Source organism: Sus scrofa, chromosome 9, assembly GCF_000003025.6.
Source record: "Sus scrofa isolate TJ Tabasco breed Duroc chromosome 9, Sscrofa11.1, whole genome shotgun sequence".
Classification (NCBI taxonomy): Eukaryota; Metazoa; Chordata; class Mammalia; order Artiodactyla; family Suidae; genus Sus; species Sus scrofa.
In genome coordinates, this window is record NC_010451.4 from 48,344,674 (window position 1) to 48,372,583 (window position 27,910).

General features: G+C 38.8%; 1 protein-coding gene and 2 long non-coding RNA genes across 12 annotated transcripts in view; 1 reads left to right on the forward strand and 2 right to left on the reverse strand.

Moving 5' to 3' along the window:
- LOC102163364 overlaps window positions 1-12,410 on the reverse strand; it is an 84,805-nt gene extending 72,395 nt beyond the window's left edge. For 9 of the 10 annotated variants that reach the window (XR_002335691.1, XR_001298846.2, XR_002335687.1 and 6 more), the window contains exon 1: window positions 12,168-12,361. This is a non-coding gene — a long non-coding RNA (uncharacterized LOC102163364). Of the gene's footprint in view, window positions 1-12,167 lie in introns of all 10 variants that reach the window. The other variant, XR_002335690.1, reaches the window with a different exon arrangement.
- SC5D (sterol-C5-desaturase) lies at window positions 12,442-27,718 on the forward strand. The gene is made up of 5 exons (XM_003129944.4): window positions 12,442-12,585; window positions 22,075-22,292; window positions 23,050-23,182; window positions 25,627-25,727; window positions 26,083-27,718. Exons 2-5 carry the CDS (start codon window positions 22,083-22,085, stop codon window positions 26,536-26,538), a joined length of 900 nt encoding a protein of 299 aa, XP_003129992.1. The 5' UTR covers window positions 12,442-12,585; window positions 22,075-22,082; the 3' UTR covers window positions 26,539-27,718.
- LOC106504896 overlaps window positions 26,234-27,910 on the reverse strand; it is a 34,849-nt gene continuing 33,172 nt past the window's right edge. Inside the window, exon 4 of the long non-coding RNA XR_002335693.1 lies at window positions 26,234-27,782. This is a non-coding gene — a long non-coding RNA (uncharacterized LOC106504896). The remainder of the gene's footprint in view (window positions 27,783-27,910) is intronic.

Genomic DNA, 27,910 nt, shown 5'->3' on the forward strand with positions numbered 1-27,910 from the left:
ATCAAATACCTGGGAATAAACCTGACCAAGGAAGCGAAAGACTTATATGCTGAGAACTATAAAACATTAATCAAGGAAATTAAAGAATATGCAAAGAAGTGGAAAGATATTCCATGCTCCTGGGTTGGAAAAATTAATATTATAAAAATGGCCATACTGGAGTTCCCGTCGTGGCTCAGTGGTTAATGAATCTGACTAGGAACCATGAGGTTGCGGGTTCTATCCCTGGCCTTGCTCAGTGGGTTAAGGATCTAGGTTAAGGATCCAGCGTTGCCTTGAGCTGTGGTGTAGGTTGCAGACGCGGCTCGGATCCCGCGTTGCTGTGGCTCTGGTGTAGGCCAGAGGCTACAGCTCCAATTCAACCCCTAGCCTGGGAATCTCCATATGCTGCAGAAGCAGCCCTAGAAATGGCAAAGAGACCACAAAAAAAAAAAAAAAATGGCCATACCACCCAAAGCAATCTACAGATTCAATGCAATCCCTATCAAATTACCCATGACATTTTTCACAGAACTAGAACAAACAATCCAAAAATTTATATGGAACCACAAAAGACCCAGAATTGCCAAAGCAATCCTGAGGAACACAAACCAAGCAGGAGGCATCACTCTCCCAGACTTCAGGCAATATTACAAAGCCACAATCATCAAGACAGTGTTGTACTGGCACCAAAACAGACATACAGACCAATGGAACAGAATAGAGAACCCAGAAATAAACACAGACACCCACGGTGAATTAATCTTCAACAAAGGAGGCAAGAATATTAAATGGGGAAAAGACAATCTTTTCAGCAAGTGGTGCTAGGAAAACTGGACAGTCACATGTAAATCAATGAAACTGGAACACACCCTCATACCACCCTCATACCTCATGAACAAAAATAAACTCAAAATGGTTTAAAGACTTATATGTAAGACAAGACAACATCAAACTCCTAGAAGAGAACATAGGCAAAACATTCTCTGATATCAACCATACAAATGTTTTATCAGGTCAGTCTCCCAAAGCATCAGAAATAAAAGCAAAAATAAACCAATGGGACCTAACCAATTTATAGGCAATTAGGAAGATGGAAGAGAAATATAAACCATCATTTCTCCTCTCAAGAAGGTAGATGTATTGGCAAAAGGCAAATGCTAAGTTTGTAATATCTTTTGGATGAACTTCTGCATATAACCCAATTCAGTGCTACAGGCAGCTGAGATATGGCAAGCGTTACCATGATTCTCTGCTTCCTGTGTTTCTGTAAGGCAGTGCCAGTTCTCCCTTGACTCTCACGTCCCCTCCCCTTTCAATGACTTTATAAGCATCAATTCCTATATTAAAGTGCTTGTACTAAAATTCCTTAACTTGAGCTATTTCATTTTCTTTTATTAACAGTAACCTTTTGCTCTTACTACCTGCCCTTTGTTGCAAAACTCCTATATATCCCAGCTCTCACTCTTCCTATATTTTCTCTGAGCAGTCTCTTAGAATTATCTGAAATGCTGTGTCCCAGTCTTAAGTCCTCGGTTGTGTCCACCGAATAAAACCTAACTCTCACCTTTTAGGTAGTGAATATTTTTTTGACAACATGTTATTACATTTTTATTTGATTTTCTCCCATTAATATGTCTTCTATCAATAAAATTCTTAGACCAGATAGAAGCTACAAGAATCTTCCTCGTGAAGGAAGAAATGTCTTCCTTCCAGACAGTCTCCTTCTATCACCTAGTTCTGAAGAAGGATTGCTTTTATTCTAGGTGATTCACAGGGGTCTTTATGAATATGCTCCTTCAGTTACTGTCTTGTTAGGGAAAAAAGGTTTAGTCTGGTAAATTTGAAGACCTAATTGGCTTATTAAACAATTCATGGTTTGGGCAGCATCTCATCTGGCTAGCTGAGAGATACTCAGAGGAAATGCACAAAATGGAAGGTTTTTATAGGCAGAAAAAGGATGTAAAAAGAGTGGGTTATTTCAGGCAAGGTGACCTTCCCTTAGGGGAAGGCAGGGGATCTTGGGCAGATGGCCTCACTAGTGCTGACCAGGAATTCCAGATTGACTTGTTTAAAATTCCAGTCCTGGGAGGGACTGAAACAGCAAATACATCTTGGTTTGCAGTTGTGTGGCAAGTGACTCTATCTAGTGCCTATTGCTTCTTTCATGAAGAAGGAACAAAGAGCATTACTCATCTCTCACATGGTAAGAAACCAATTTCTCCGACAATGGCCAAAGAGGACCTAATGACGGCCAACAGCCATGTGGGTAAGCTTTGAAGTGGCATTTCTGAGGCTGCTGACAGTCAAATGAGTGAGGCTGGAAAGGATCCTCCCCAAATACATCCTTGAGATGACTCCAGTCCTGGTCTGTCAGGTTACCTTGGTCCAGAGCCAATGGATCCTGCTAAGCTGCATCCAGATTCCTGACCCAGAGAAACTGAAGCAAATGTTTCTCATTCTAAGCGCTACGGTTTGGGGATAATTTGTTACAAGGCAATAGATATTTATCACAGTCATAGAAGTTCTGATTTTAGCTGAACAAACAGACTACCAGGATAAAGACTACATCTCTCAGCCTCTAATAGTTAGATATGTCATGTGACTGGGTTGTAGCCAACAGAATGTGAGAGGTGATGCATGGAGTGTTCAGCCCAAGTCTTTGAAAAAAGTAGCTCTGCATGCTTTATACCCTCTTAGCCATTTCTCTAGTTAATACACAGAAAGTGATATTAATGATAGAGTTACAAGATGGAAAAGCCTGGTTCCCTGAATCATGCAGAGGAGGGCTACCCACTGACCAGAAGCATCCATTTGACCTGTTCTGTGAGGGAGAAATAAACCCATTGTGTCTCTGTTGTTACAATTTGAAGGTGTATTTGTTACTACAGGCAATTATTCTAATTAACACTTTTATGTGAAAGGAAAATAAACTTTTCTCTGGAGTAAACCACTAATATTTTGGGTGTCTGTCACAGAAAGCCTGACTTACATCCTCTTCAATAAGTATACCTTAAGAATTTTATTTTTAACCTAAATATTTATTCTCCAGTCACTAAGGCCTTTCTTTTGAGTATGGTTCTTCTAACTGGAATTCTGGGTAGTCTTTCTTGTATAAACTATACCTCTAGTGCCTTTGTATTGAATTTCCAGTTTCATTTTGTTAAAAGTGGAGACAAATAAAGACTCTTGCAAAGCAGATTGAATACAGACCCCTACTAGATTTGGGGGACTTAAAAAACTTCTCTAGTCTGTTCATCAACGAATTAAATAAAGTTGCAGGATATGAAATTTAAAAAAAAATTAATACACAGAAATCTTTTGCATCCCCATATATTAAATGATGAACTATCAGAAAGAGAAATTAAGGAAACAATCCCACTTACAATCATATGAAAGAAAAAATCTAGGAATAAATCTAACTAAAGAGGTTAAAAAAAAAAACAACCTGTACTCAAACACTATAAGACACTAATGAAAGAAAATGAGAATAAAACAAACTGATGGAGAGATATACCATGTTTATGGATTCAAAGAATCAATACTGTTAAAATGACCACACTTCTTAAGGCAATCTACAGATTCAATGCAATCTCTATTAAAATACCAAAGCATTTTTCAAAGAACTAGAAAAATGTGTGTGGAAACACAAAAGACCCTGAATAGCCACAACAATCTTGAGAAAGAGGAACAGAACTGGAAGTATCATGCTCTCTGACTTCAGGCTAAACTACAAAGCTATAATAATCAAAAGTATGGCACTGGGACAAAAACAGACATATAGATCAATGGAACAGAATAGAGAAATAAACCCATATGCCAATGGTCAATTAATATATGACAAAGGAGGAAAGAACATACAATGGAGAAAAGACAGTCTCTTCAATAAGTGGTTCTGGGAAAACTGGAACCACTGTATGTAAAAGTATGAAATAGAGAGCATTCTCTAATACCATATATAAACATAAACTCAAAATGGATTAAAGCCCTAAATGTAAGTCTGGAAACCATAAAACTCCTAAAAGAAAACATCATTATAACACTCTTTGATATAAACTGTAGCAGTATTATTTTTTTTAAGGCAAAGGGAACAAAAGCAAAAAAAAAAAAAACCCCAAATGGGACCTAATTAAACTTGAAAGCTTTTGCACAGCAAAGGAAACCATCAACGAAATGAAAGACAATCTACTGAATAAGGGAAAATATTTGCAAATGATTCAACTAACTAGGGGTTAATACCCAAAATGTATATACAGCTCATATAACTCAATATCAAAAAACAACCAACCAGGAGTTCCCACTGTGGTGCAAGGGGAGATTGGCGGCATCTCTGGAGCACTGGGGCGCAGGTTTGATTCCAGCCAGGCACAATGATTAAGGATCGGCATTGCCACAACTACAGAACTGCAGCTCCAATCTGATCCCTGGCCCAGGAACTCCAAGTGCTGCAGGGTGGCCAAAAAAGGAAAAAAAGAAAAAAAATTAAAAATAGGCAGAAAACCTGAATAGATGTTTTTCCAAAAAGGTATACAGATGGCCAATAGGCATATGAAAAGATGCTTAACACCGCTAATCATCAGAGAAATGCAAATCAAAACCACAGTTGTTGGGAGACATGTTTCATCAATCTTTTCTTAGCCTCTCTGCTTCTATTTTCTATGCTGAAAACTCCATCTTGTCCTGCTTTACTTTACCCTATATTCCTGCTTGAAATACAGTTGCAGTGCTAGTAAATAACTTAAGCTTAAGAACAAGGACCAAAAGGCATAAGTTATTCATATGGTCAGCTGAATGAGGACATAATGCATTGGTCTAGGCATGCTGGACCTGTGCAGATAGGCACACTGTTTGCACAGCATGATGTGTCCTGTTAAAATAAGAGAAAGAGGAGCTGCAAGGCCCCAGCGGGTTTATGAGGGGTCATTAGCAAGATATGCACCAGCAAGGAGAATGAGGTGCAAACCTAGGCACGCAGGGAAGCACTGATGGTGATTCTCCAGGTGCTATGCATAGACAGCTGGCACCGGGCTTCCTCAATGCTAATGATTGTTAAATGCCTAAAGGTCAGAGTAAAAGCTTAACCAGCTACCAGCTACGTGACTTTTAAAATAACAACAACAAAAAAACTATATCCTGCACCTACAGCCCCCTCCTCACTTGACATAATCCTACAGAGCACAATAAAAGCAGTGTGGTTTCTTGAGGTGGGGCTCTTGGCCACTGAAACCTTGAGTCCCCCGGTTCCCACCTTTAATTAAGATAAATGTCTCTGTGACTTGTTTTATGTTAACTTTTTCTTAAGTTTCACAGCACGCATTCTTCAGCCCTCACCTGCTGGTCTCAGCACACAGTGAGATATTACCTCATATCTGTCAGAATGGCACGTCAAAAAGACCACAAATAACAAATATTAGCAAGGATGTGGAGAAAGGGGAACCCTCGTGCACTATTAGAGGGAATGTAAATTGGTGCAGCCACTTGCAAAACAGTATAGAGTTTCCTCAAAAAACTAAATATAGAATTGCCATACAATCCAGCAGTTCCACTGCTGGGTATATATCTGAAGAAAATGAAAACACTAATCCAAAAAACCATATGCATCCGAGTGTTCACAGCGGCATTATTTACAACAGTCAAGATATGGAAGCATTCTAAGTGTTCACCACACACACACACACACGAATACTACTCAACCATTAAAAAGAATGAAATTTTGCCATATACAAGAACATGGATGTACCTATTACGCGTAATGAAATAAGTCAGAAAAAGACAAATATTGTATGTTTCACTTATACGTGGAATCTAAAAAATAAAACAAACTACTGGATGTAACAAAAAAGAAACAAACACAGTTATAAGGAACAAACTAATGATTATCAGTGGGGAGAAGAAAGGAAGAATGGTTAAGATAGAGATATGAGATTCAAAGCTCAGAGTGCTAACCATTACACCACCTGGCCCATGAGAGATGAAATTAAGAAGTACAAACTACTACATATAAAATAAAGAGGCTACAAGGATATATTGTACAGCACAGGGTATACAGCCAATATTTCATGATAAGTTTAACTGGAATATAATCTATAAAAATACTGAATCATCACGTACACCTGAAGCTAACATAACACTGGGGATCTTGCTTGTTGCCACTACACCAGCAGTACTGATATAAACTACTATAATACTATAACTCAACTATACCTCAATTTAAAAATAAAAGAATTGACACAGAGTTAGAATTAGACAAGAACATTAAAGTAGTCGTTTTAACTGTATCACACACACCCACACACAAGAAAGGCTAAGTAGACACATGGGAGATAAACAGTGCTGCCCAATAGAATTTCCTCTGCTGGTGGACTTGTTTGCTCTCTACAGGATCCTATATGACAGCCACGAGAAACAAGTGCTACTGAGCACTCAGAGTCTGCCTAGTGCAACTGAGAAACAGAATTATTTATTTTTTAGTTTATTTAAATTTAACCACATGTAGCTAGCATCTACCACATTGGACATCACAATGTTAGAAGGTCTAGGAAAAACATCATCATAGTTAGATTTCATAGGAATAATGGTTCATTTTCCTAATGGTTCATTAGGATGATTAAATCCTATCAAAACTAAGCCTACACAACCAAAAGCAAACTTAACCTCACAGACTTTACTTCATTACCCATCAATCATTTTATCAATCCTTTTCATTAAACAATTTTATACCTATGCTTACTTTACTGATATTACTGTTATTGTTGTTGCTGCTGTTCTTCTTCCTTCACAGCTTCCTCTTGGGCCTAAGGGATATCATAGTGGAGAAATATGAGAAGCCACAGTGTTCTCAATATTCTCCGCAGTAGTACTTCACAGAGCACTGCGTACAAAGGTCTATGCCTAGTAGACATGAAAGAAATGCTTTTGGTGATTTAAAAAAAAAAAATTGAGAAAAGGAAGTTCCCTTGAGATGCAAAGGCTTAAGGATCTGATGTTACAGCACTTGTGGTGCAAGCTGCAACAGTGGTGTGGGTCCGATCTTTGGCGGAGGAATTGCCTCATGCCGTGGTGTGGCCAAAAAAAAAAAAAAAAAACCTGAGAAGATAACATCTGAGAAAAAGATCTATTTAATAAGGTTTACTTATTAACTTTAGTTTCACTTAGGCAAAAACATTTAAGTAAAAAAACAAAATTGAAGTATATGCTCCACTGCAAACAGAAAAGTTGGAGAAAAAAAACATTAAAGAAATGTCTTGCTAATATGAAAAGATATTTCAGATACATGGAAGATATATGTTTTGTGTATCTGATGCTAAAAAATTAGGTAGCAATTCCTGTTGGGGAGATAATTTTTTAAGGTCTAAATTTAGTTAATTTTAATATTAATTTCTCATCAACACTTCTGGGTTACTTATAATTTATGATTCTATATGCATATACTGTATTTATTTTTTAACTGAAGTAGAGTTGATGTACAATATTTCATGTTATGGGTGCACAACATTGTGATTCACAATTTTTAAAGGTTATACTCGATTTATAGTTATTATAAATACTGGCTATATTCCCTGTGTTTTATAGTATATCCTTGTAGCTTATTTTATACATAATAGTTTATACCTCTTAATGCCCCACATGAGAGGTAATTTTTAAATGTTTCAGCAATAAACTCCCTGGAATGGTTACCTATGAATAAAAGAAAGAGCAGTAGTATGATCAGAAAACCAACAAATATTTTATCGAGAGGGGGAGGTAAATAAACTTTACATAGAATTTAAACATGCCTGGATAATGTGAAGAAGACAGTTCCAAAATTGAGATGGAAATGAATAAAGTGTCCTTTTTTTTTTTTTTTTGTCTTTTTGCCTTTTCTAGGGCTGCTCCCGTGGCATATGGAGGTTCCCTGGCCAGGGGGTCTCATCAGAGCTGTAGTCGCCGACCTACACCAGAGCCACAACAAAGCAGGATCTGAGCCGCGTCTGCAACCTACCCCACAGCTCATGGCAACGCCAGGTCCTTAACCCACTGAGCAAGGCCAGGGATCAAACCCTCAACCTCATAGATCCTAGTCGGATTCGTTAACCACTGAGCCATGACGGGAACTCCCAAGTGTACAGATTGAAAAAAAAAAATTCTCCAGTCTTTTATAACCTCCTGGCCTAAACCTAATTCAATGTATATTTTATCTGCATACATCCTTATCTGGTCTTTCCAAAGCATTTGTCTTGGTTTTCATAGAAACAACAATTCTTTTTCTTTGCAGACTCGAATTTTATCAGCTTATGTAATTTAATTACATAACTCTAAGGAGTACAAGGAATAAACACATGCAGAATGAACCCAACTACCTTCGGTAAGCATTCCATTCAAGCGGTGGAAACAGATATGCAGGGGTAAACCAAAGAGAAGGCTACTAGCTATGAGGCTTCAGTATCGTCCAGGGATCAGCTGGCATTTCAGAAAGGGAATTGAGAATGTCAGTTAAGTGGACAGTGATTCGAAAGAGCCTCTTCTACTGTACTCACAGGTTAACGTTTCTGAGAACAGAGGCCATAGCGTTCATCTGATTTTCAGAGGTCATCCCGACACATGTACTGGAAGTTAAAAATCTAGTCCATGGGGCCAGGTTGAGGAATGAACATTTTTGCTCCCTATGATGTACGTTTAGACACTTAGACCTAACTTTTTGAAAACTCCTTTCCCCCTAAAAATTAACTTTATGTAAATAGATGTTCGTGAGCCAGTGGCCTCATCAATTCATCAACAATCAGAGTCCACATCTCAGTTGAGAATCTTCCAAGTGAATGAGGCCCTTAACTCCACTCAGGGCAAATGTCCCTACCTCAGAGAAGCTGACTCTGATCATGCTAAGAACAGTCCTTTTAGTTCTGGCCCCCTTACTCTTTTGTTGTCTTCATAGCTGTTATCACTACCTGACACTAGCATCCCTCCATTTATTTATTTATTATTTATTTTGTCTCCTCACTGGTATATTATATTAGTTGCATGAGGAGGACAGAGAATTTTTCTCTCGACCACCAACAGATCTCATGTGGATAGAGCTGGCTGGCACTTATCAGGACATTCCATAACGATTTATTGAATAAATGCTTGAATGGTTTGTTTATATTTTTATGTCCCAACCAGAAATATAGGTAGGAATTGTAGCTTATCTCTGAATTCCTTGGCACCAGCTGGCTGGTATAGAACTTTTCAAATAATGAATAAACAAACTCTCCTGAACATTGTTTCTGGACAGAGAAAACAGATGGGAAAGTTGCATCCTAGGATATACTATTAACATATTTTAAACATTTTTTTTGAATTTTTTTAATTTTTATTTTTTTTCCTTTTAGGGCCACACATGTAGCATATGGAAGTTCCCAGGCTAGGGGTCAAATTGAAGCTGCTGTTGCAGGCCTACACCACAGCAACAGGAGATCCAAGCTGTGTCTGGGACCTACAGTGCAGCTCATGGCAACACTGGATCCTTAACCCACTGAGTGAGGTCAGGGATCCAACCCACATCTTCATGAATACAAGTTGGGTTCTTAACCCACTGAGCCACAAGGGGAACTCCCATATTTAAAATTTTAAAGACTGTTTTCCTGGAGTTAACTTATTACTACTTTTGGTTGCCAAGAGAGCAGGCTGCACAATTTCACATTTGGGAACTTTTAAGCCTGAAGAATAAAAGGCTACTAATACATATTCAATGATAAAATTTGAGCTATTTAGGATATCCCATTTGAGGTGTGCTTATTAGTTTCAATGTCAGGTTTCCCAATATTTGAAGAGAAGTCTGGTTTTGTTTTTTAATTTGAAATTAATTAATTCAAATAAAGGGGATAAATATACTTGTTTACTAACCAACCGCATAGGCAAACTTTATCCTACAGCAACCACACATTTAGAAACTCTGACTAGGCAAATACCTTTAAACTACATTGTAATATTCCCCATAAATGAACATAAAAATCTTAACATCAAAAAACTCAAAGGATGACAGTGTTCCCATCGTGGCTCAGGGAAACGAATCTGACTAGCATCCATGAGGACACAGGTTTGATCCCTGGCCTCCCTCAGTGGGCTAAGGATCTGGTGTTGCCATGAGTTGTGGTGTAGGTCGCAGACGCCGCTGCTCAGATCCCATGTTGCTGTGGCTATGGCGGAGGCCAGCAGCTTCAGCTCCAATTTGACTCCTAGCCTGCAAATCTCCATATGCCATGCCCTGGGTGCAGCCCTAAAAAGACGGAAGGAAGAAAGAAAGGAAGCAAGGAAGGAAGAAATATGAACAATAATAAAGGAAATAAAGGGGAAGAAATATGATTTAGAAAGTACGAGGTAATTTCACATATATACCAATATCAGGACATTATGTTATACACCTGAAATTTATATATACTGATTTAAAAAAAAAGGTAGGAGGCAAGCCACAGATATTTAGAACAATGCTCATATAAAAGGTTTTCGTGATTGCAGTCTGATAATTTCTTTGCTTATACCACTGCACTCCTGGTGGTCCTATAAGGAAACGGAACTGTTCTTTCCTAAAGTTAGACATCTCCCACTTTCCAGTATTTTCTTCTATTCATTGCTCTGGAAGGAGCAAAATCAAAGGACTACTCGGTCAGATTTTCTTCTAATGGTCAAATTCAATAGTGCAGTGGTTCTCAAACTTTATCAAACATTAGAATCATGCCAGAGTTTGGCATTTTCCTGGGGTCCTCCCAGAGTTTGTGATCTAGCAGGGCTGGGGTAACTACTAAGAATGTGTATTTCCAGGAAACTCTCAGTTGGCTGCACACACTAAAGTGTCCAGCCAACACCAAAGTTGGTTGAACTTTCAGAACCACTACAGTGAGGCTTCCAGGAAGGCCTATTTACAAGTATGACCACTGCAATTCATGTTTAGAAAAGCTAACAACCACAAAAATAAAAATTACACTACAAATAACAAATGCTGGAGAGGGTGTGGAGAAAAGGGAACCCTCCTACACTGTTGGTGGGAATGTAAACTGTACAACCACTATGGAAAACAGTATGCTGGAACCTCAGAAAACTAAATATAGAACTACCATATGATCCAGCAATCCCACTCTTGGGCATATATCCGGACAAAACTTTCAGTCAAAAAGATACATGCACCCCCATGTTCATTGACAAGACATGGAATGTCTGTTAACAGATGGATTAAGAAGATATGATATATATATATACAATGGAATACTACTCAGCCTTTTTTAAGGACAAAATAATGCCATTTGCAGCAATGTGGATGGAAATAGAGATTCTCATACTACATGAAATAAGTCCGAAAGAGAAAGACAAATCCCATATATCACTTATATCTGGAATCTAAAATACCGCACAGGTGTTCCCACTGTGGCGCAGCAGAAATGAACCTAATTAGTATCCATGAGGATGTGGGTTCAATCCCTGGCCTCAATCTACATGGGTTAAGGATCCAGTGTTGCTGTGAGATGTGGTGTACGTTGCTGACACTGCTCAGATCCTACGTTGCTGTGGCTGTGGCATAGGCCAGCAGCTGTAGCTCCAATTCATTCCCTAGCCTGGGAATTTCCATATGCTGCAGGTGCAACCCTTAAAAAAATAAAAAAGTAAAATATGGCACAACTGAACCTATCTACAGAACAGAAACAAACTCATGGACATAGAGAACAGACCTGTGGTTGCCGAGGGGGAGGGGGAGGGCGTGGGATGGACTGGGCGTTTGGGCTTAATAAATGCAAACTATTGCATTTGGAGTGGATAAGCAATGAGGTCCTGCTGCATGGCATAGGTAACTATATCCAATCATTTGTGATGGAACATGATGGAAGATATTATAAGAATATATATATGCATAATTGGGTCACTTTGCTGTACAGCAGAAATTGATAGAACATTGTGAATCAAGTATAATTTTAAAAAATTACACTATTCGGCACAATAACAAACTCTAGTAATCTACAAATATTCCCATTTGGTCTACCTAGATTTCCTTCACCTGTACTATGGAAAGGTTTCTGGTACTTCAACACAAGTAAACTGGTTCCTCCAAACTCCAGCCATTCAATGCCCTAGGAAAGAGCAGGCTGCGTGTTCAGAAACACGTAATACCAAGTTGTCTGACAAGTACTTGGCGACTCCTTCTTTTTAGTAAAAAAAAGCCTCTGACAAGGAGGAAATGTTACCTGCTTCCGGTCAGGTAGAGTGTAAATGTCGTAAAACTACTTCATACAAGATCCTGAGCTACATTCGTCAGCTCCATTGAAAAAGCAAACAAAAACGACCTAAATTCCCAGCCTCCGCGGCCTTAGCACCTACTTCAGGTTCCGCCTCCACTCCCTTCACTCCCAGGGCCGAAGAGGGCGTGTCCAACCGCGGCGCCCACGTGACCGCCGGCAGCCCCACTAGGCCAAGTCGCGCGATCTGCCGTCATATCAGCTTATGTTGCCGGTCCCTGATTGGCTGGCAGCGCCCACCTCCCTGAGCGTGGGGTCAGGCTACGTCCTCCCAGACCTTGCTGGCTCGCTCACCGCAGAGGTTGGCTAGCGGAGCAGCCGAGATCCCGGAGTAACCGAGGTGGCGGTGGCGGCGGACCCTCTCTAGGTAGGGATACCTGGGGCTCGAGGAAAGGAGGCGGAATACACCTGAGCGGGACGGGAGAGGCGAAGAGGAAAAGAAGGTGGAGAGACTTCTATCCAAGGCGATCTAGGCGGGGAAATTGAGAGTGCAGCTGCTCCCTTCTTTAACAGCATCCATCGGGCGTTGTTTGACTGCCTCCTAGACGAAAGGCACTGGGCAGGCGCTGGAGCTTTATCTGCGAAACTTGGCCCCAGAACTCCTGCGCTGACATTAGTAGAGAGGAGCAGGTAGCCAAGTGTCCTGAAAACAGCTTGGAAGGACTGTGATGGAGCGAGTGCGGGGCGTAGGGGATGCGGTCGGGACAAGTCTAAAGTGAGACAGGGCGCGGCCAAAGGGTATACATGTATGGTATGTGTCACCTTGCTGTGTAGTAGAAAATTGACAGAACACTTTAAACCAGCTATGACGGAAAAAATAAAAATCATTATACAAATAAAAAGAGGGTTTTCTGGGAGCAGAGGTGGAAGAAACAGACCGGCATGAAGAAAATGAGAAGTTTGTGTTGGCTATTGCGAATCTCTTATCAAAGGCAGTCTGTTCACCGAACACTAACGCTTTGCTTTGCGAGAGATTTCCCTCTATTCTTGAAGGGTCGACTTCTCCTTCTTAGCTAAGGAATTAGGCTGGAAGAACTAGTCATTATCTGTGCAAGCCCAGGTTACTTCATTGTAATTAGGATGGAGGGACAACAATCTATGGTCTGAGAAGAAGGGAAGTGGGATCATCTATTACTTTAGCATCCTAATAGGAAGAATCATGTCTGCTAGCATCCCTGTGTAATAGCAGAATAAATTTGGAGGTGGAATAGGAGAGAAAGTTTCCAAACTGGGAAGTTTGTGGTAGCCAGGTATTTTTAGACAAACGTTTTAGTAGGTAACCTGTCTTTATATCACCATCGACTTTTTTCTCTTTAGGTTTCCAGTGATAAACACCTAAAAATAATAAATACGTGAACCTTGCTTATTTACAGAGTACTTTCCTATTCATTATGTGATATAATATAATGCTCAGAATTCCCCACCTGCATCCCTACACCTTGAAAGAGAATATGATGTAGTTGCTAAGAGACCAGGCTCTGGAATATACATCCTTGCTGTTACTTATTATTTATTACTGTTCCATTACTTATATGAATATTCCTGCCTTCAGTTTCCCTATCATAAAATGAAGGTTAAAGAAGTACCCACCTTATAGGGTTGCGAGAATCAAGCAAGGTAATACATAAAAAGTGCTTTTCAAATAATACCTGGTTCTCAATAAATGTTAGTTATTATCTGTGCTTTTGAAGTAAAGGAAAACGACTCAAGTTGTTTTTGAAGCCTAATTGTGTTGTATTGACAACTGTGTTTTAAGAAAAGGTTTATTTGTTTCAGTGGGTATAAGCCCCTTAAAGTTATATGCAAAAGTATGTGAGCTTGTAGAATCACTGAGAACTTAAAAATTTAAGGAGATGAAGTGGCATTAGAACTTGGTTAAAGTCCATGGATTTTGCAACCAGCCTTGATGACTCTGGGAAATTTCTGTGCCCGCTTTCTTTTCTTTTTCTTTTGGCTGCTCCCTCGACATATGAAAGTTCCTGGGCCAGGGATCAAACCCGCACCACAGCAGTGACCCAAGCTGCTGTAGTGACAACACCAGATCTTTAACCTGCTGTGCCACAAGAGAACTCCCTGTGCCCAGCTTTCTTATCTGATAAGAATAATACCAGTACCTAACTCTCGGGTTATATTTTGAAAGGGTTAAATGAGTTAATATTTGCAGCAGCTTAATATAGTAAATATTGACATTAGACATTCTCAATTATTTTTCAAATTTAAAAAAATCACATGGGAGTTCCCGTCGTGGTACAGTGGTTAACGAATCCGACTAGGAACCATGAGATTGCAGGTTCGGTCCCTGCCCTTGCTCAGTGGGTTAAAGATCCGGCGTTGCCGTAAGCTGTGGTGTAGGTTGCAGACGCGGCTCGGATCCAGTGTTGCTGTGGCTCTGGCGTAGGCTGGCGGCTACAGCTCTGATTCGACCCCTAGCCTGGGAACCTCCATATGCCACGGGAGGGGCCCAAAGAAATAGCAAAAAGACAAAACAAAAACAAAACAAAACAAAACAAAACAAACAAACAAACAAAAATCACATGCATCTTTTTCTGCCTTAGGTTAAAGTAATTTTGCCTCCGCTTTGGTTCCCATAACAGTAGTAATGGTAGCTCCTATGTGTTGGCAAGCTTTCCAAATGTCAGATATTGCCAAACCACTACCTGAAATCTTAGAACAGTTCAATGAAGTAAGCTATGTTATCTCCATTTCAGAGATGTGGTTTTGAGTATAAATTTACAAATTGAATCACAGAGTTGGTTGGTTGGTTGGTTGGTCTTTTTAAGGCTGCACCTGCAGCATATGGAAGTTCCCAGGCTAGGGGTCGAATCAGAGCTATAGCCACCAGCCTAAGGCACAGCCACAGCAACACCAACACCAGATCTCAGTCACATCTGTAACCCACTGAGCAAGGCCAGGGATCAGTCCTGCTTTCTCATGGGTACTAGTTGGGTTTGTTACCACTGAGCAACAATGGGAACTCCCTTTTTTATTTTTCACTTTGTTTTTAAATTTTTTGCAGTTTTGAGATCATAATAGTGATTTCAAATACTTTTATATTAGATGTCAGAAATTGCAACAATTTTGAATTGTTGCATAATTACTTACATTCAAAAAATTGAATTAAATGAAACCAAAATTCTGAAAAACACTTAAAAACAGGGTTAATTTCACAGGATCTCAGCTGCCTCCAGGTTGACGAAAGTACCTTTCCTCCTTCCTTTTAGGTGCAGGTTTACTTCACAGCCGTTATGAACAGGGAATATATAAATTAATGCAGTTATCATGGTCTTCATTTAAAAGCAAAATTAAAGAGCTTTTTTTTTTATCATTAAGGACTAAGATCTTATTAAAGTTTACTTATGTCGGATATTAAAGATTGAGTCAAGGAGATTCTTGGTTAAGGTTTGAGTTATTTCGGGCTGCACAGCCATGTTGTAAATACTATACAGACTTAAATACAGCTATTTGGTGCTACAGGTAACATGCAAGACCAGTTCATCAACTCTTAGCAACCTTTAATCAGGTAGCAATATTATTTTCAGTTGTTAGGTCGTTCTTCTGTGTTTATGTTTCTGGTATTACTTACTGTATTGCCTCTGCTGCCCTGTCCTCTCTGGTTTCACCTTCAGTTACTACTAGGCTTCCTTTTGAACTTCAGATTCATATTTGTATGAAGTCTACTGCTTTTGTCTAGGAACCCAGATGAGCCACAGCAATTAGGTTTAAGACCCAAACTGAACCCATCATTCCTCACACCCCCCCGCCCCCCGAGTCCCTGGTTACACTCAAATTTACTAGTTCTCACAATATTCCCTATTTTGATTGTAATAACATCACCATCCATTCAGACAAGGCAAAATCTCACAGTCATCCTACATTTCTTCCTCTTTACACTTGAAATCGCCATCCCTAATCTTTTCTTTCTGGAAATGTCCTTCAAAGCCCAAAATAAAGGATTTCACTATGAAGCCTTCTACTATAAGTTGAGGTAGTGTGTTGTCTTTTGTGATTTCACAGAATTTATGTGTGTGTGTATACATATATACATACACCTTTATAATAGCACTTATCATATTGATATAACTATTTGTTTTTATAGTTGCCTTACCTTTAAGATAGATTTAGACTATGTCTTTTTTTTTTTTTTTTTTTTTTTTTTAATTTTATTTTCCCACTGTACAGCAAGGGGGTCAGGTTATCCTTACATGTATACGTTACAATTACAGTTTTTCCCCCACCATTTCTTCTGTTGCAACATGAGTATCTAGACATAGTTCTCAATGCTATTCAGCGGGATCTCCTTGTAAATCTATTCTAAGTTGTGTCTGATAAGCCCAAGCTCCCGATCCCTCCCACTCCCTCCCCCTCCCATCAGGCAACCACAAGTCTCTTCTCCAAGTCCATGATTGATTTTCTTTTCTGAGGAGATGTTCATTTGTGCTGGATATTAGATTCCAGTTATAAGTGATGTCATATGGTATTTGTCTTTGTCTTTCTGGCTCATTTCACTCAGGATGAGATTCTCTAGTTCCATCCATGTTGCTGCAAATGGCATTATGTCATCCTTTTTTATGGCTGAGTAGTATTCCATCGTGTATATATACCACATCTTCCGAATCCAATCCTCTGTCGATGGACATTTGGATTGTTTCCATGTCCTGGCTATTGTGAATAGTGCTGCAATGAACATGCGGGTGCATGTGTCTCTTTTAAATAGAGCTTTGTCCGGATAGATGCCCAAGAGTGGGATTGCGGGGTCATATGGAAGTTCTATGTATAGATTTCTAAGGTATCTCCAAACTGTTCTCCATAGTGGCTGTACCAGTTTACATTCCCACCAACAGTGCAGGAGGGTTCCCTTTTCTCCACAGCCCCTCCAGCACTTGTTATTTGTGGATTTATTAATGATGGCCATTCTGACTGGTGTGAGGTGGTATCTCATGGTAGTTTTGATTTGCATTTCTCTTATAATCAGCGATGTTGAGCATTTTTTCATGTGTTTGTTGGCCATCTGTATATCTTCTTTGGAGAAATGTCTACCCAGGTCTTTTGCCCATTTTTCCATTGATTGATTGGTTTTTTTGCTGTTGAGTTGTATAAGTTGCTTGTATATTCTAGAGATTAAGCCCTTGTCAGTTGCATCATTTGAAACTATTTTCTCCCATTCTGTAAGTTGTCTTTTTGTTTTCTTTTGGGTTTCCTTTGCTGTGCAAAAGCTTTTCAGTTTGATGAGGTCCCATGGGTTTATTTTTGCTCTAATTTCTATTGCTTTGGGAGACTGACCTGAGAAAATATTCATGATGTTGATGTCAGAGAGTGTTTTGCCTATGTTTTCTTCTAGGAGTTTGATGGTGTCCTGTCGTATATTTAAGTCTTTCAGCCATTTGGAGTTTATTTTTGTGCATGGTGTGAGGGTGTGTTCTAGTTTCATTGCTTTGCATACAGCTGTCCAGGTTTCCCAGCAATGCTTGCTGAATAGACTTTCCTTTTCCCATTTGATGTTCTTGCCTCCCTTGTCAAAGATTAATTGACCATAGGTGTCAGGGTTAATTTCCAGATTCTCTATTCTGTTCCATTGGTCTGTCTGTCTGTTTTGATACCAGTACCACACTGTTTTGATGACTGTGGCTTTGTGGTATTTCTTGAAGTCTGGGAGAGTTATGCCTCCTGCTTGGTTTTTGTTTCTCAGGATTGCTTTGGCGATTCTCGGTCTTTTGTGGTTCCATATAAATGTTTGGATTGTTTGTTCTAGTTCTGTGAAAAATGTCATGGGTAATTTGATAGGGATTGCATTGAATCTGTAGATTGCTTTGGGTAGGATGGCCATTTTCACAATATTGATTTTTCCAATCCAGGAACATGGAATATCTTTCCATTTTTTTACATCTTCTTTGATTTCTTTGATTAAGGTTTTATAGTTCTCGGCATATAGGTCCTTTACCTCTTTGGTTAGGTGTATTCCGAGGTATTTGATTTTGTGAGGTACAATTTTAAAAGGTATCGTATTTTTGTATTCCTTTTCTAATGCTTCATTGCTGGTATACAGAAATGCAACTGACTTCTGAATGTTAATCTTATATCCTGCCACTTTGCTGAATTTATTAATCAGTTCAAGGAGTTTTGGGGTTGAGTCCTTAGGGTTTTCTAGGTATAGAATCATGTCATCTGCATACAGTGACAGTTTGATCTCTTCTCTTCCTATATGGATGCCTTTGATTTCTTTTGTTTGTCTAATTGCTGTGGCTAAGACTTCCAAAACTATGTTGAAGAGCAGTGGTGAGAGTGGGCATCCCTGTCTTGTTCCAGATTTGAGTGAGAAGGCTTTCAGTTTTTCCCCATTGAGGATTATATTTGCTGTGGGTTTATCATAAATGGCTTTGATTATATTCAGGAATGTTCCCTCTATACCCACTTTGGCGAGGGTCTTGATCATGAATGGATGTTGAACTTTGTCAAATGCTTTTTCTGCATCTATTGAGATGATCATATGATTTTTGACTTTTTTTTTGTTAATGTGGTGTATGATGTTGATTGATTTGCGTATGTTGAACCATCCTTGTGAACCTGGGATGAACCCAACCTGGTCATGGTGTATAATTTTTTTGATATGTTGTTGGATTCGGTTGGCTAAGATTTTGTTGAGAATTTTTGCATCTATATTCATCAATGATATTGGGCGATAGTTTTCTTTTTTGGTGGTATCTCTGCCTGGTTTTGGAATGAGGGTGATGGTGGCCTCATAGAATGTCTTTGGGAGTATTCCTTCTTCTTCAACCTTTTGAAAGAGTTTAAGGAGGATGGGCACCAATTCCTCTTTATATGTTTGATAGAATTCACCTGTGAAGCCATCTGGTCCTGGGCTTTTATTTGTAGGGAGTGCTTTTATGACCTCTTCAATTTCATTTCTGGTGATTGGTCTGTTCAGTTGGTCTGTTTCTGCTTGATTCAGTTTTGGCAGGCTGTAAGATTCTAGAAAATTGTCCATTTCTTCCAGATTGTCAAACTTATTGCCATATAGTTGTTCATAGTATTCTCTTATGGTTTTTTGTATTTCTGCTGTATCCGTTGTGATTTCTCCTTTTTCATTTATAATTTTGGTGATTTGGGTTCTTTCTCTCCTCTTTTTAGTGAGTCTGGCCAGGGGTTTATCAATTTTGTTCACCTTTTCAAAGAACCAGCTCTTGGTTTTATTAATTTTCTCTATTGTTTTTTGAGTCTCTATTTTATTGATTTCTTCTTTGATCTTTACAATTTCCTTCCTTCTGCTGACTTTAGGACTTCTTTGTTCTTCTTTTTCTAATTCATTTAGGTGGAGGGTTAAGTTGTCAATTTGGGATCTTTCTTCTTTTTTGAGAAAGGCCTGTATTGCTATAAATTTCCCTCTGAGCACTGCTTTCGCAGCATCCCATAGATTTTGAGAGGTTGTGTCTTCATTATCATTTGTTTCAAGATAGTTTTTAATTTCCTTCTTGATTTCCTCATTGACCCATTGGTTTTTTAGTAGCATGTTGTTTAGTCTCCATGGAGTAGGTTTTTTCTCTTTCCTTTTCCCATGGTTGATTTCTAATTTCATGGCATTGTGGTCAGAGAAGATACTTGAGATAATTTCTATGCTCCTAAATTTATTGAGATTCGCTTTATGTCCCAATATGTGGTCGATTCTTGAGAATGTTCCATGAGCATTTGAGAAGAATGTGTATTCTGATTTTTTTGGATGTAGTGTCCTGAAGATATCAATTAAGTCTAACTTTTCTATTGTTTCCTTTAGGATCTCTGTTGCTTTATTGGTTTTCTGTCTAGAGGATCTGTCCATTGATGTGAGGGGGGTATTTAGGTCTCCTACTATGATTGTATTCTCATCAATATCTCCCTTTATGTCTGTTAATATTTGTTGTATGTATCTGGGTGCTCCTATGTTTGGGGCATATATGTTGATGATAGTAACATCCTCTCCTTGGATGGATCCCTTAATCATTAAATAGTGTCCTTCTTTGTCTTTCTTTATGTCTTTTGTTTTAAAGTCTATTTTGTCTGATATGAGCGTTGCAACTCCTGCTTTTCTGTCATGTCTATTGGCATGAAATACTTTTCCCCAGCCTTTCACTTTCAATCTATATGTATCTTTTGTCCTAAGGTGAGTTTCTTGTAGGCAGCATATTGAAGGTTTTTGCCTTTTTATCCACTCAGCCATTCTGTGTCTTTTGATTGGGGCATTCAGTCCATTGACATTTAAGGTGATATAGACTATGTCTTTTTAATCTTTGTGTGCTCATTACCTAGTGCAGTGCTTGATACTTAATTGCTGTTTGAGTGGATTAACAATATACAATGAAGGATATTTGTCAGTATCTGGCATTTGGCATTAGTTGATTAAAAATTTCTTTCCGAAGTTCCCGTCGTGGCGCAGTGGTTCACGAATCCGACTAGGAACCATGAGGTTGCAGGTTTGGTCCCTGCCCTTGCTCAGTGGGTTAACGATCTGGCGTTGCCGTGAGCTGTGGTGTAGGTTGCAGACGCGGCTCGGATCCCGAGTTGCTGTGGCTCTGGCGTAGGCCGGTGGCTGCAGCTCCGATTCAACCCCTAGCCTGGGAACCTCCATATGCCGCGGGAACGGCCCAAAGAAATAGCAAAAAGACAAAAAAAAAAAAAAAAATTTCTTTCCATGTCAACAGAAGAAGAAATGCTTACAATTCATATCACCAGCAAGGGCCTAAATGCCCTAATAAAGAGTTTCTAGAATTTGATTTTGAGAGACTAAAAACCTAGTGGCAATTTTGAGGCTGGTTTTTTGTTGTTGCTCTTGTTGTTCAAAAGTTTTCATTATAGGTGACAGGTGTTTTAGAATACTGGACACATTTTCACTACAAACAGTGCAATAAAGAATGAGGAAGTAGATAGTAAATAACAGAGTCAATGGTCAGCTCCCAAAAGCTGACCGTGGCGTTGCTGAACTATATTTGTGCAGGATCATGAATATAGAAACAGCTTAAGTTATTCAAGTTTAAGCATCTGGAAAAGGAGTTGGCAAACCTTTAAAGGGCTAGATAACATTTTAGGCTTTGTAAGCTATGCTGTCTCTATTGCAGTGACTCAACCTTGACTTTGTAATACAGAGAAGCAGCCATAGACAATATATAATCTGGACGTAGTTGTGTTCCAACAAAGCTTCTTTGCAGAAACAGGCCCTGTGTTTGGCCTGTGGGCCACAGTTTGCCAGCCCCGGATTGGCAGGGGGGTGGGAATAAATGTGTTCTGGTTTTCAATGCCAGGAATACATTTCCCTTTATTTTGTCATTGGGAGTGGCCTTTTCTGTTATGAGAACAGATAGTCCCTGACTTTTGTGCTTGTGGTCACAGCATAGATACCTTTTAGGGAATCCATCTTAAGTCTTGGCACAGAAGCAAAAACCTCTGAAATATGAGACCTTTTAGGAGAAAGATACCTCTGAAATTTGTAGCTGAAGGAATTGACCATTAGCCTGAGTGCCTAGTACCCTGTGTTCCACATCTTTTCTACTTAGCATGTTGCCGAAGGACATGATGGAAAAGAACACGAAGACACAACTAGACCTGGACTTACGCTCCCCATTAGCTTGACCTTAGAGGAGAAACTCCGTGGGGTCCAGTTTCTTTAACTGAGCTTTGGTGTCCCTATGTGTGATATGAAGAGGTTGGACTAGAGATGACATTAAAGATCCCTTCTGACTCTAAAGGTGGCACTTAGGGGATTCTCATAGCAGCAGGCTAGTAGTACATATGCTTATGAAAGCAGGAACTTCATATATAATTTTTCTGAAAAATTTTAGCTTTGAGAAATGTCAACATGGGCAAATAATTGTTGTACTTGTTTATCCTTTAGGAGCAAAGATGGATCTTGTACTCAACATAGCAGATTATTATTTTTTTACACCATATATATATCCAGCCACATGGCCAGAGGATGACATCTTCCGACAAACTATCAGTCTCCTGATTATAACAAATCTTGGTGCTTATAACCTGTATTTCTTCTTTGCAACACTGAGTTATTATTTTGTCTATGATCATTCATTAATGAAACACCCACAGTTTTTAAAGGTAAGTTATCTTCTTAATCTATTTTTTAACTTCTTTTACAATAAAAATAACAATATGATGTATTTGTGATATTTTCAGATTAAACTAGTTATAAACTGTTAGTGTTTCTGAAACCAGCCCCAGGTGGTTACATGTTTTTGGAAGGGCTAATCCCTTCTCATCTTTCTTTAATTTAAACAATAAACTATTTTTCTTTTTAACTTTAAACCTAGTCTTGGGTCTTGGTAGATACATAGGCAAGAATTTATTTGCTAATAGTGATGAAGAAACAAATGTATACATTTGTATAATTGTTTTAATATTTGACTTTCACAAACTGAAACATGCTTTTACTATGTATTTATTTTTTGACCCAGTAGTCCAAACTCTGTAGATGTAGACTTGTTAACAGTCACTTTGCTAATTCAATTACATGTATTTGTCAGTCACTGTAAGGACTGAAAAAAAAAATGGAGCGGGTTGGGGATGGAACTAAACTATGAAAGAAATGATTATTCTGTAAATAGAAATTTGGAATAGAGATTTTATGGGAAGGAAAAGAAGTTTCAGAATTTAAAAAATTTGTTGCATTTGCTTAGGACGAAGGAATGTTTTTCTTACACACCCTTGCCCACATATTAATATTTCAGTAGAAGCAATTTGGAGGTAAGCTCCTTCATATAAAAGACATTTTTTAAATCCAATCCAGAACAATTTTATGCTAGTTTTGTTTAACCTATATTTTGTGATTGGTAAGTGTAGGAAACTTCATTTTCAGAATCAAGTCTATCGCGAGATTATGCATTCTGTCAAATCAATGCCATGGATAAGCCTTCCCACCGTTTCACTGTTTCTGCTAGAAGTGAGAGGTTACAGCAGATTATATGATGGCGTAGGAGAGTTTCCATTCGGTGAGTACGTTATATAAATGTCAGGCACAGGTTGGTTTCTCTACAGAAACCAAATTTGCCTTTTTTTTCCTTTGGAAATAACTAGGAACTGTTCAGTTGTTTTCAGTGTTCTGCTTTTACACATTCATGTCTTGACACATGTGCATTTCTTTCATTTCATTTGTCAATTTTACAGTCTTTTGTTGTGGATGAAATTATGCTTGGGGAAGATTGATATAATCAGAGCCAGACCCTTGAATTTGTTTCCTGTTATCTTCATTGAATTCAAACATGAAAAAAAATTATCAAGTAGTACATGATATTTATAGAAAATTGGCAGACACAGATTTTAAAAAATCCATCATCCTGCTACCTAGAAACTCTTAACTTGTTTGGTGTATCTCCTTCCATTTTTCTCTGCCTGTGTACTTCATTATTTATATAACAAAAAATGAAACACTACTATGCATGCTGGTTTGGACTCTGATTCTTTTTTCCTCTTAGCAGTGTATATGCCAATATTTTCATGTCAGCAAATACTGACATTGTATAGGATCACTTAGTATAGATATCCATAGTTTTATTTGTTTGTTTGTTTTTGTTTTTGTTTTTTTGTCTTTTTTGCCTTTTCTAGGGCCTCTCCCGAGGCATATGGAGGTTCCCAGGCTAGGGGTCGAATTGGAGCTGTAGTCACCGGCCTACGCCACAGCCACAGCAATGTGGGATCTGAGCCTCGTCTGCGACCTACACCACAGCTCACGGCAACACCAGATCCTTGACTCACTGAACAAGGCTAGGGATTGAACCCACAACCTCATGGTTCCTAGTCGAATTTGTTAACCACCGAGCCACAGTGGGAACTCCTATCTATAGTTTATTTAAATGATCCACCATTTTCAGACCTTTAGATTTTTCCTCATTTTTCTGCTACAAATAGTACTGCAATGACTAAACTAATTTTTGTGAAATTCTGGAGTTATTTCATCCAGATACATTTCAGGTATCTAGTATTAGGAAGTAAGAATAATAGTTAACATTTATTGAGTGTTAATATGTACCAGCTCCAGTTCTAAGTTTTTCACATGTATCAATCAGTTTTATTCTACATTAATTCTCTGAGGTAGGTACTACTGTTCTGCTCCATTCATAGGTGAGTAACTTAAGTGTACAGAGAGCTTCAGTAACTCGCCATGCTCACTTAACAAATAAGTGGTAGATCTGAGCCTGGAACCCAAGCTTGCTGGCGTCAGCACCCATGCTCTCTCAGTAAGAGGTTAGTTATTTAAAGGAGGGAATAAAAATTATATACCAGGGTGATGAATTGACTCAACCTTGAAAAGTGGGTCAAATTATGAATAAAAATGAAAGGAACGAGGGCATTCTAGATACGAGTAAAGGTATAGACGTAAGGCTTTGAAGATATTGGGAGGACATTGAGTGATCCAGCCTGGTTAGTTCATGAACAGATGAGGTTGGGAAGATCAGAACAGGTTGGGTTATGGAGTAAATGCTGGGCTTAAGGTGTTTCATGGAAAATAAAACTCAAAGCAGGGGAGGTAATATGTAAAGATATGGGTTTTTTGGGGGGTTTTTTTTGTTTGTTTTTTTTGTTTTTTTGTCTTTTTGCCATTTCTTCGGCCACTCCTGTGGCATATGGAGGTTCCCAGGCTAGGAGGTCTCATCAGAGCTGTAGTTGCCAGCCTACGCCAGAGCCACAGCAACCCGGGATCTGAGCCATGTCTGTGACCTACACCACAGCTCATGGCAACACCGGATCCTCAACCCACTGAGCAAAGCCAGGGATCGAACCCACAACCTCATGGTTCCTAGTCGGATTCATTAACCACTGAGCCATGACAGGAACTCCTAAAGATATGTTTTATGAAGATTAATGTGAAGGAAAAATAAAGAGCATTATTCTCAAACATTTCAATCATAAAGATGCCACAGGAGTATACTTTTTCTGTTTCGTAAATAGCTTGTCTTTTCTTTTTTTTTAGGGCCCTACCCAAGGCATATGGAGGTTCCCAGGCTAGAGGTCGAATCAGAACTGTAGACCTACACCACAGTCACAGCAACGACAGATCCGAGGCACATCTACACAGCTCAGGGCAACACCAGATCCTTAACCCACTGAGCAAGGCCAAGGATCGAACCTGCATCCTCATGGATACTAGTCAGATTCGTTTCCGCTGAGTCATGATGGGAACTCCCCATAAATAACTTCATAGTTTAATTAAGAAATATTTTGGGTGGGTCCCTTCAATTTTTTATGAGAGGGAAGTAAGCAGAGCCCAGGGAGCCAAGGGAGGTGGAGATTGTAACATACTGGATTAACCAAAGCAGATAGTTTACAGTGTTTGGGTCTGGGATCATATTTTGTCTCCTTAGATGGACATATAAAAAGTAAACGCTGATCCTGGGAGCCAAATCTTGATTGTGCCATATCCTGTTGTCTCTTGTAGGCTGGTTTCGACTCCTTGCTAGTGTATTGTCCTTTCTCTTTTTCACTGACATGCTGATCTACTGGATTCACAGAGGCCTTCATCATAGACTTTTATATAAGGTAGAGTCATTTGTAGGGGAAAGACAGAAAATACTCATTTCAGGTACTACTACTACTATTACTGTTGTTATCATCATCATTTCTATTATAAGAGGTATTATTAAATACTCAAGTAGCCATAGTCATGACAGGTACAAGGTACATTTTGTGTGTGTCCTTCTTTATGGGTCTGGAGGGGCTGAGTTAAAATTTTGCTGTTTGGAGATAAAGAAGAGGGGCATTTTATAAAGTAATTTGCTACATTCAAAGAGATGTGTAGCCAGGTCGTTTCCCACAACATGAGCAGGAAAAGTGCAGTGGAGTGTGTCTCGGGGGAAAGTCTGCGACATTAACTTGGTGTCCTTTTCTTCTCTAGCGCTTACACAAACCTCATCACATCTGGAAGATCCCTACTCCATTTGCAAGTCATGCTTTTCACCCTCTGGATGGCTTCCTTCAGAGTCTCCCTTACCACATATACCCTTTCGTTTTTCCCCTACACAAGGTAGTTTATTTAGGTTTGTACATTTTGGTCAATATCTGGACAATTTCCATTCATGACGGTGACTTCCGTGTTCCCCAGAGCTTAAGGCCATTTATTAATGGCTCAGCCCATCATACAGACCACCATATGCTCTTTGACTATAACTATGGACAGTACTTCACGTTGTGGGACAGAATTGGAGGCTCATTCAAAAACCCCTCCTCCTTTGAAGGGAATGGACCACTTGATTATGTGAAGAAGATGACAGAAGAAAAGTTCAGCAACCATGCAGGAAATGGTTGTAAAAATGAAAAATTATTCAATGGCGAGGGCAAAAAGGCTGAGTAGATTATTGCCGAATTACTGAATATTTTTAATCAAGAGAAATAATCTACATATGTACAGCCAAGAGGCCTAGCACGTGAACAGTATCATTTGAAAATCAGAATGGTGGGTCCTGCTGAGGAATGATCATGCTGGTAGGTCAAAAGAACATGCTGTGAACACCAAGGGACTAATGGTGTCTTTCTAGCCAGCAGATCTGCAATTTGTATAGCCTCAACAACAGTTTTTTAAAAGATAGAGGATAAGTTTTTAAGGGGACCAGGTAATGTCCTTTTGCCTTAATTCATCATTATTCATTAAGTAAAATTCATTGTGCTTAATGATATCATGACTAAACACCGTAACAACAAAATACTAATGTAAAGATGGTTCCTTGTTTCAGGAATGAGTTCAGTACATAATAACAACTACTTGTAGTATGTTGTTCAAGTGGAAACATCAGTATGGGGAAAAAATTGTGATATAATAGCAGCTGAGTGACGTGATAGCAGGTGTAATGAGATTATCGTCTTCCTACACACAGAGAACTTAATCTCTGGGGTCATTGTCAAATATTATATTTTACTGATGAACAAATAAATTGGGAATTTTAAAAAATATTAATATTACCATGATTTAATCCAGAACTGGGATTATTTAAAGATTTTGGTAATTATTATTTTAAACCATTATTTAATAAGTATAAAATTATGCAACTCTGAATATATGTAGAAAGGGAAATTTGATACCCAAATAATACATTTGACTCTACTGGGGTTTAGGGGTCTTTTTGGCCAGGCCCAAGGCATGTCAGAGTTCCCAGGCCAGGGATGAACCCATGCCACAACAGCGACCTGAGCCACAGCAGTAACACCACCAGATCCTTAATCTGCTGTACCACAGGGGAATTCCTAATGGTCCTGGTTTTTTAGTTTAACTGATGCACTGCACTTTTGATGTCTCAAAGTTACAATCCTGTGATTTTCTGTGAAAGGAAATTGTTGTCAAATATTTAGGCCTATCGCTTAAGATTAGCTTTAAAATCTTATTTTCTCTCTTTCTTCACTTTTACCCACTTCTTCTGCAAAATTATTTAACAAATATTTTCATAGAGAAATGTCATGTGTTGTAACATAAACATGAAAACATGGTTTGCAAAGGCATTCTGTAAAGTATGTAAAATAAAAGTTGATTATGACTGTTACTCACGTGTATCAGTTGAATATTTTAACAGCACAGAGTCTTCTTTGGACAAATTTTATGTCAGCCTGAAACCACAGAAATGATGTAGATTGTCAAAACTTTTAGCATCCCTCCAAATGCTTGATGTCAAAGGGAGAAAGAGAGAAGTCAGTATCACTTTCTTTGTATATTTCACATCTTTTATTAGATTTGA

What these genes read in the sequence shown, in the direction of transcription:
- SC5D (XM_003129944.4), top strand. Translation starts at nt 22,083, where the DNA reads ATGGATCTTGTACTCAACATAGCAGATTATTATTTTTTTACACCATAT. An exon ending in AACACCCACAGTTTTTAAAG is followed by an intron (nt 22,293 to 23,049) that starts GTAAGTTATCTT and finishes CTTCATTTTCAG; the next exon opens with AATCAAGTCTATCGCGAGAT. An exon ending in ATCATAGACTTTTATATAAG is followed by an intron (nt 25,728 to 26,082) that starts GTAGAGTCATTT and finishes TTTCTTCTCTAG; the next exon opens with CGCTTACACAAACCTCATCA.